General features: G+C 40.8%; 1 protein-coding gene across 2 annotated transcripts in view; it reads left to right on the top strand.

Moving 5' to 3' along the window:
• The window catches only part of LOC116334348 (abnormal spindle-like microcephaly-associated protein homolog), a 29,640-nt gene extending 20,797 nt beyond the window's left edge, over positions 1-8,843 (top strand). For both annotated transcript variants that reach the window (XM_039601350.1, XM_039601349.1), the window contains exons 20-26: positions 15-164; positions 262-453; positions 3,681-3,873; positions 5,135-5,289; positions 8,069-8,245; positions 8,356-8,528; positions 8,619-8,843. In XM_039601350.1, coding sequence (XP_039457284.1) covers positions 15-164; positions 262-453; positions 3,681-3,873; positions 5,135-5,289; positions 8,069-8,245; positions 8,356-8,528; positions 8,619-8,721 — 1,143 coding nt within the window. In that variant the 3' untranslated portion in view covers positions 8,722-8,843. The remainder of the gene's footprint in view (positions 1-14; positions 165-261; positions 454-3,680; positions 3,874-5,134; positions 5,290-8,068; positions 8,246-8,355; positions 8,529-8,618) is intronic.
• Positions 8,844-9,878: the final 1,035 nt, after the last annotated feature.

Raw genomic sequence — 9,878 nt, 5'->3', positions numbered from 1 at the left:
CCAATGTTTTTCAGATACTAAAGGCTGCTCGTGCAGAGAGGAGGCTACGTTTTACAGCAGCCATATTTCACCATCTCAGTGCCATTAAGATCCAACGAGCACTCAGAGCTCACTGGGCTTTGGAGTCAGCTAAAAGACAGATCCATTCTGTTATCACCATACAGGTAGAGTCACAAAACATCCATAGTGCTATATCTATTGAAGAGTACGACAGTTTTTACAAATGGCATCTTGACCTTTTTTTCTTTCTTTTTTTTAAAGCGACTGGTGAGAGCAAAGCAACAGAGAAGACGCTATCTGGAGTACAAGCGTAAGGTGGCTACAGCTCAGAGAGCAGTCAGGCACTGGCTAGTTCGTCGCCACAAGGCTGCGACTGTCATCCAGCAGGCTGTCCGGAAATTCCTCCTGCTCAGGCGGCAGAAGAGGGTTCAGCAGGGTATTCTCAAGGCCCAGGTACCGTAGTCAGTGCTGAGTGTGGTAAAGATGTTGCCTGTAATTCTAAAGGGGAGAGTCGCAGATTTCCAATTCAGTCTATATTTAGGTGTGGTAAAAAAAGTTCATTCAACTTTAAGTCACCTCAGTTAGAACAGCCCATTAAAGATCTGCTAAATCTTTTCTTTCTACAATCGTCAATCCATGGTATTACAACTGGGAAACAATTTCAGGGGGAGGACAGTTTTTAACACCTGACTGTTGCGAACATGGCCTAATTTTAAAAAGAAAATATAGGTAACACTTTATATGACAACCCATAACTAAGCAAAGAAAGGGAAGCAAAGAACTCCCCCCTCCCCAGCCACCTCCTCTAGCTCATCCGGGAAACACCGAGATGTTCTCAGGCCAGGCAAGCAATATAAACTCTACAATATCTTCTGAGTCTGCCACGGAGCCTCGTCCTGGTGGTACATACCTAGAACACCTTATCCAGGAGGCATTCTTATTTGATGCACAAACCACCTCAGTTGGCTCCTTTTACTGTGGAGGGTATAGCGGCTCTACTTAGAAATAATGTTACTGTAAAAAGGCCACCCATCATTCTCAGAAAGCTCATTTCTGACACTTGTATCCCTGATCTCATTCTTTAGGCCATTACCCAGAGCTTGTGACCATAGAAGAGAGTAGGGACGTAGATTGACCGGTAAATCGAGAGCGTCGCTTTTACTCTCAGCACTCTGTTCAGCACAACGGACCGGTACAGCATCAGCATCACTGCAACCATAGAGCCAATCCGTCTGTCGATCTCCCGCTCCCCTCTCCCCTCACTCGTGAACAAGAGCCCAAGATGCTTAAAAGACCATGGCCTCAGACTTGGAGGTGCTGATTTTCATTCCCACCACTTTATACTTGGCCAGTGCCAGCTGGAGGCCACAGACCTGATCAAGGCAACAGAACAACATAATCTATAAAAAGCAGAGGTGAGATTCTGGGACCACAAAAGTGGAAGCCTCCTGCCACTTGGCTATGCCTAGAAATTCTGTCTGACTTATTGCCGGTAATGTGGACCAAGCTCTTGCAACGGTTGTATAAGGGCCGAATGGCTCATATTAACAGGCAACACACCCCATACTCCCAAAGCATCTTCCACAGAGTACTCCAAGAGATGCGGTCGAACGTCTTCTCCAAGTTTACAACACACATGTAGACTGGTTGGGCAAACTCCCATGCACCGTCAAATATACTTAATAGACTGGCATAGACTTTCCTTAGGATGCTGAGGAGTGTGAGTCGCCTATCGTTAGAGATCACCCTCTAGTTTCCCTTCTAAATGATGGGAACCACCGCTATGTTCCAGAGGTACCGCCCCTAATCTCCATACGACATTGTAGAGGTTTTTAAACCAAGACAACCCTACAAGATCCAGAGCCTTCAGGAACTTCAGTTTTTAAACTGCCTCAGTGGCCTCACCCCCGGTGATTGGATGAATCATCCATCTCATCCCCAGGCTCTGTTTCCTCTACAGAAGATGTGTCAGTGGGGTTAGGGAGGTCCTCAAAGTTCCCTCAGGGTACACACCAGCTGCTTCCGACCTCCCACAGGCTTCGGTGGAACGGAAGACTACCTTGATCGGGTTGCGTCCGGTCAGGCCTCATGGGCTGATGGCTTCCTTTACCTCCGGTGAACACCATCTGGTTCAGGGGTTTCCACCACGACACCAACCACCTAACAGCTGCAGCTCAGTGCAGCAGCCTCCGCAATGGAGGTGTTGAACGTGGTCCATTTGGACTCAATGTCCACAATCCTGTCCAGTGCTGTCCAAGGTCTGCCAGAGTGCTTCTGCTAGGCGTTCCCAGTACACATCGTCATGTTGTCGCTCACATGAACGTTGAAGTCTTCCAGTAGGACAAGAGTCTCCAGATGGAGCACCCTCAAGCACCCCACTGAGGGACTGCGCAGACAACAGTTAGGATCCGTTTCCTGACCCGAAGGGATCAAGCCCTCTCGTCTACCGGGGAAAACCCCCAATATACAGGCAGCCAGCCAAGGAGATGCCAAGGTACCGCTTGTCACCAAAAGCAACTTCTAACTGGGACAGAGTCCAGCCCCTGTCCAGGAGGCTGGTTCCAGAGCTCAAGCTGTGTATTGAAGTGAGCCCGGTTATATCTCTTTGGTACCTTTCAACCTCACACACCAGCTCAGGCTCCTCCTTCACCAGAGAGGTGACGTTTCACCAGCCTCAGTAGCCTGGGATCAGTCCACCAGGGTCTCTGACCTTGACTGGCACCCGGTCTCCTGAACAGCTCTTTGTCTGGTTCCTCACCCAGGACCAATTTGCCATGGGAGATCCTACCAGGGGCAAAAGCCCTTTCGAGTATATAGCCTCTGGGATTCCTGGGATGCACAAACCCCTCGACCACGATAATATAGCAAATTGCAGAGGAGAATTTATGTAATGCATAAGTAACTTTAATAATTTTATAACTTAAGGTATTTTATAGGAAAAAAGACACAAAAAAGATACAATTTATACTTTTAAGTACTGCCCAGTTTCATTGAAATTTTATGGACAAGCAATTTCCCAATTTTAAATCATAAATAAACTGTACTTTTCTATGTACAGGTGTGGAGTATATTAATTATGCCTTTGTGTATCATAATTATTATCATTATTATTATTATTATTATGATGATGATGATCTTTTTTTACATCTTTATTTAATATTAATTATGTTCATGAGTATGACAGATCTTGTAAAAATTGATTTTCTTCCAATGCTTAAGCTTTTGTATGTAAACATAACGACATTGTTATTAAAAGAAAAATAAATTGAAATTCCATGTAATGATGGAGGAATCACACCCTTAGTTGCAGGCTGTGTTTTAAAGTGTTACCAAATTTTAAAGCAACAACTTGTTATCCAGTCTTTACTTTATCCTCATCATTTTGATATTGGTGGACAATGTAGTCAGCAAAATGTTGTTACAACCTACAAAGTAAGGCGGTAACAGCCTTGCTGGGATCATTTCTTTAATTTTGCTGTTAATATTTAATACTTCTAATAACACCGTTTACACTAGCAAAATGTTTGCTATGAATTGATGGCAATCAAAAAATTTGATACACATTTTGCCCTGAAAATTGTTAACTTATTTAGCTTTCCAGCAGTTTGAAACTAATGTGAGTTTTTGTTTTGTGTGTTTGTTTTTAATTTAATTTAATTTTAACCACTTTCTCCTTCTAGGCTCTGTGGAGAGGACACTGCTCCCGCAGATTGAATGACAATCCCAAGATTGTAAAGCTGAGGCACCGCTTACGTCTGGTCACTGCCAGTGTCCGAGAGGAAGACAGACTGTGCAACAAAACTTCATCTGCACTGGACTACCTTCTTCGTTATAAACACTTCTCATACATTCTGGAGGCCTTGAAAAATCTTGGTAAGGCTTTTCGTTGTCTACTCGTTTCCCCTCATGCTGAGTACAAAAATTGGTTTAAACAGCATTTTCCCTGCAAGTTATCCCACAGCTTTAGATGTGGCAAGTTATGTAACACTAAACAGCTTTATTAATGAGAATAAACAGTGCTGATAAATCAATATCTTTGGCTCACCCCACCACAGCACTGAACACATGCTATGCAAGTTATAGAAACAGTGAGCCAACAGATGAACTGTGAATGCTTACCTACTTGTTATTACAACCTCAATTCAGAACTAGTTGGGACTCTGTGTAACATGTCAATAACAGACAGGTTAGCTAAACTAATGCAGCTTGTATTGAAGCATGTATTTATTTCATAACCATATTTATTAATGTAAATTTCTCCTGCTCTTCAGTTCGCCTTATGGTAAAGTCATCATATTCTGTGTAATGATTTACTTTTGTGTATGTTGGACAAGGTTTGTGGTCTTACCACGTGTGTGATAAACTGTGTCTAGGCTGTTTACAGTTTACTCAGCTCAGGATCAGGCATTATTTTCAACTGAGTGAATGAGCACACGTGAGCCGTGATAAATTTATACAACTGTATTTTGCATATCACTGTGCGAGGCAGAAGATGTAAGTAGTTCCTACCAAACATTTAGATACTCCCAGTAATATAGTTACTTTTCACTGTGAAGTAACAGTGATTTCTGGAAGTGTTCCTGGGCCCAGGCAATGATTTCATGACACAGCCATGCCTGGTTTTAAAGCAGTGTTGCCTGAGGGCTCAAAGATAGCAGATATTCAATACTGATTTTTACTTGTGCCTCTTGCATGCTGATATTTCTCCTCATTCTCATAATCTTTAGATGAGATATTCAAAGTCAGTGCAATTTAACATTGAGGACCATTATAAATGAGTGAATGGACAACTTGAGAACGAGGATTTAAATTGATACCATAGAAACTCTGCCTCTTTAAAATGCTTAAGCATTTCTGGAGCATTTCTTTGTGTGTCTTGTCTTTCTAATGCGTGATGTCTGGAATCAACATCCACTTCTGGGCTTTGAATTATGGTGGGTAATATTTTAGGGACTATTGCTGCAATCACTCCCAAATCTATTAAATATATTATAGTCTAAAATGTGTAAATATATATGTGCCTAATTAGCCAAAATGCATACTTCTGATTCATGTTAGAGTGCATCTTATGATTTGTCCTGACTGAAATCTCTTTGTGTGTGCATGTGTGTTTGCATGTTGCATTCGTGTGCAGAAACCGCCACCAGGCTGTCCCCAGAGTGCTGCGAGCGGCTGGTGGAGAGCGGAGCCACTAACGTCATTTTCACACTAATCCGCTGCTGTAACAGGAGTGTCCCCTGCATGGACGTCATCACCTTCTCCATTCAGATACTTCTCAACCTTTCCAAGGTACTGCAGACACAGAACAGCACTTTGTATTTAATGCTTCCTCATGAAGTAATCCGGTACTCTCAGGTTATAAACATAAAAGGTAAACCGGTAATTAGTTTAGTGTGACATTAAAGCGGAAGGTAGACAGTTGTTTATTCTTTGTTTTTGTTTTTTTTGTTCTTTTTTTGTTTTTTTTTCCCTAAAGGCCCAACATCAGATTAAGCTGTTTTAACTGTCTGAGCATGCATGAAATGGAGGAGATATGTTTTATCTTACATTTGCCATCTCCACCTCCTCCATTCCTCTGTTGCAGCATATTTAATAATGTAACAGAGACTGTCATTGTCAGATTTCACCTAAGACTAAGAGTAGGACAGCAACCTCCTTGTGACTAGAAAAAAAAGAAAGATAGTTACCCATTGGTTGGATTTGATACTGGACATTAGTAGTCGGTACAAACAGCAGTAGAACTGAACAATTCTCACAGCCCAATTCGATACCAAAGCAGAAATGATCTGAAGTGACAGCTCGCATACTCGACCATAAACTGCTTCATTAAAGTCATTTTTAAAACACTGGCAGATCATTTATTTAAAATGTTAACATTATATAGCCCACTAATGTTATATTACACTAGCATAAGCATTTAATGTTACCCATTGCAAACATTTTAGCCAGTGGAACAAAGCTGATTTCACAGCTTTGTTGGTAATGTACTTTTTGGCAAAATATAAGAAGGATGATGCTTTGGATGTTGTAATATTAACTGAAATGCATTCACCCTGATCTATTCATTCTTCTTCTTCTTCTTCTTCTTCTTCTTCTTCTTCTTCTTCTTCTTCTTCTTCTTCTTCTTCTTCTTCTTCTTCTTCTTCTTCTTCTTCTTCTTCTTCTTCTTCTTCTTCTTCTTCTTCTTCTTCTTCTTCTTCTTCTTCTTCTTCTTCTTCTTCTTCTTCTTCTTCTTCTTCTTCTTCTTCTTCTTCTTCTTCTTCTTCTCCTCCTTCTTCTTCTTCTTCTTCTCCTCCTTCTTCTTCTTCTTCTTCTCCTCCTTCTCCTTCTTCTTCTTCTTCTTCTTCTTCTTCTTCTTCTTCTTCTTCTTCTTCTTCTTCTTCTTCTTCTCCTTCTCCTCCTTCTCCTCCTTCTTCTTCTTCTTCTTCTCCTTCTCCTCCTTCTTCTTCTTCTTCTTCTTCTTCTTCTCCTCCTTCTTCTTCTTCTTCTTCTTCTCCTTCTCCTCCTTCTTCTTCTTCTTCTTCTTCTCCTTCTCCTCCTTCTTCTTCTTCTTCTTCTTCTCCTTCTCCTCCTTCTTCTTCTTCTTCTTCTTCTTCTCCTCCTTCTTCTTCTTCTTCTTCTTCTCCTTCTCCTCCTTCTTCTTCTTCTTCTTCTTCTCCTTCTCCTCCTTCTTCTTCTTCTTCTTCTTCTCCTCCTTCTCCTCCTTCTTCTTCTTCTTCTTCTTCTCCTCCTTCTCCTCCTTCTTCTTCTTCTTCTTCTTCTCCTCCTTCTCCTCCTTCTTCTTCTTCTTCTTCTCCTTCTCAAAAAACAAGTACCATCACATTTTCAGAATTTTGGTATCAAATGGTACAACACACACTGGTTCTGGTGACATCACTAGTTACGACAACCAACCTATCACAGAGGTTAAGCATAATGTATTGGTCGCTTGATGGGAGGCATCATGCCTCCAATCAGTTACAGTCCTTGGACAGTGTGTCAGTCATTCTGATGCATTCTGTTCTCATTCAGTCACAAACTGTTTTCTTCTTCAAAGCATCCATTTTAAATGTGACTTCATTCAAAGTTCATTGCACACTTTCACAATGGTTTTGGGCCAGCCATTGTTTTCCTCAGTGTGACTGTAATATAAGGTGGCAACAAATACTTATTTATGTATAGCTATAGTAAATGCAGAGTACTTTTATACAGTATTCTCATGGTTAGACATTTTTGTCATAATATAAAGGTACATAAAAGTTGGTGCTGCACAAATCACTATCCAGTATTTCTTAAATTCAGCAGTATTTTCGGTTGCATTATTTTAAACAGTAACTTGCAAGAACACAGAGAAGATGCATTTAAAGAGCTCTATCACTTAACTCTGGTTGTCCGAAAATATCAGAACTAAAGTGTTATCGAGCTTTTCTGTTTTCTAAAAGCATTTCCCATTTCCTGTATGTAGATCTGACCCTCTGTCAGACTGTTTGCTGTTATTGATTTCTCTCTTCTCGCTGTGAGCTTTGTTCGTCTTGCAACATAATCTGCCTGACTGTGACGGGAACATGTTGGCATGGCAGATCCAGACATCTCACTTATTTGTTGTGAATCTTGTGGCTGGAAAGGGATTGTTTAGACAAGTGGGGGTTGAATAAACCTGTAATCTGTATACTGTCGATGGTAAATGACCCTCAGCACACCCGTGCTTTTGAGAAGCTGACACTGGAGTTGAGCAATGCACTGCTGTGGACAAGGGCAGCAGCAAAACATTTGTGTGGCTGTAAAGCTTTTGTATCCATATATGTTCCCCCACAAAAGCCACCAGACTCATTTGACAAAAACAGGTTAATTTGTACCGTTTTAAAACGTCGAACAATAGGACAAACTAATCCTTGCTTAGCTTCCATGCTGGTAATCTAATTTCATTAATATTCACACTGCAAAGATTAAATATGAAGAACAAAGTGTAATGGGGTGGTGTTCATTTTGAGTGTTTCTGTCTTTCTCAGCCAAAGTAGAACATGCAGCCGTGGATGCTTCAGTGTTGTTTAAGTGTGCAGGACTAACATCATCTCCACTCCCCGCTCAGTACCACAAGACCATTGAGGCGGTGTATTCAGTGGAAAACTCTGTGGAGACGCTGCTGGACCTGCTGCAGAGATACCGGGAGAAGGCAGGGGATAAAGTGGCAGAAAAGGGTGGAAGCATCTTCACTAAGGCCTGTTTCCTTCTTGCGCTCCTGCTGCAGGACAAGCAACGCACTGAGGTCCGTAGATACTGTAACAAACAGATAACACGAGTGCATAAATACCAATATCAATGATATTTTTACACAAGAGAAAATGCTAACTATTTTGCTTACTGTATTTTCTTTAGGAGGTCAAAAAGCTACCCAAGGTCTTGGATAGGATCCACAGTATTTACCGCCTCACTGCTCGCAAACACAAGATGGACACAGAAAGAACAATCATCAAGCAGAAGATGAGCGCGTCGATCAACGGGAGCTTCTTTGTTCCGGCGACACCTCGTAAATCCCGCGCTGCACCAAAGTATGGATATTCCTGAGTTACATAGTACGCTGAAATTGTGCTTGTATGTTTCCAGAGATAACTAAAAGTGTTTTGGTTTTTTTGTTCCAGGTTTGCACCAGATTGGGTTCTCAGACGAGATAAGCTCAAAGACATTGTGGACCCCCTCAGGGCCATTCAGGTGGTGGCGAACACACTGTCCATTGTGCTGTAAATAAACATGCTCATATATATTTGTTTTTAATCCATGATCTTCTTTTTAAAAACTTAAGAAAAGTATTGCTGTCTTATTTTTATTTTTTGTAAACCAATTCATTTTTATGTATATAATAAAATGGATTTGTCTATTAATGTCTGTTTCTTCTGGATCTACTACAGTGGGGAGAGGCATGCAAGGTTAACCTATAATGGCACATGTCAGATCGCCATTACTCCCAAAACAGCAATCTTTACTAAAATCTCTTTTGATGTAATACCGGCCTGTGCAAACAAGCTGAACAAGAAGACAGTATGAACAGATGGGCTCAGGAGTGTGTCATTGGCTGCTGGCTTGTGATTAACAAGTCCTGTGATAATCCTCCACTCACACTTAGAATGACTGAAATTTACAAAATGGACTACAGTAGGGGTTAGTGGTTAAGGTGTGACAGTGGGTAAAAATGAGCCACACCCTGTTAGGTAATCATAAACAAAAGTCATTCTGTGACAATAACCAGTGAAGAGTTACTTAATATGTTGGACTCCAGCACATTAAAAGAGTAGTAAGCAAACCAGACCAGTGAAAATGATTTTTGTCATATTCATATAAGTTCATTTAAGGAACCTTCATAGTTAACAGGAACAAATCAGTGGCATTAGTCATATTTCCCATACTTTCATAAATGTATGACATCTTGTTACTTAAAATGCATAAATCTAATCCACAAGCACTCTTAATTTTGATCAGTGTACTTTCAAAATATGGGAAACATGTCTGTATGAACATATGAGTTTTACTTCTAGTGTGAAGTAGAAGAAAGCAGAAAACGGACCAGATCAGACAATCTGAGATTTATTATTCCACATCTGAAAACAAGTTCAGAAATCATTTCAACTTTTCACTCGGCATGTAGGTAGGACTAACACACCACTATTACATCTCTGACGCATTGCCACAGTGCCAGTAGATAATACTCCATAACCATTTATTAATTTACTTAAGAGACTGTTCCCTTATTCACAAGTAGCAGATCTCAGTTTTTTTCTTTTTTACATTTTTCAGGAAATTGAATTCATATGACACTATAATAGTGAGTTCATTTGAAAGTGAACACAGTTTCACATATTCAGTATTTGTATCCATCCTTGCCATTGGTGGAACTAGATGATTTT

Source organism: Oreochromis aureus, linkage group 17, assembly GCF_013358895.1.
Source record: "Oreochromis aureus strain Israel breed Guangdong linkage group 17, ZZ_aureus, whole genome shotgun sequence".
Classification (NCBI taxonomy): Eukaryota; Metazoa; Chordata; class Actinopteri; order Cichliformes; family Cichlidae; genus Oreochromis; species Oreochromis aureus.
This window is presented reverse-complemented; position numbering and strand designations above follow the sequence as displayed.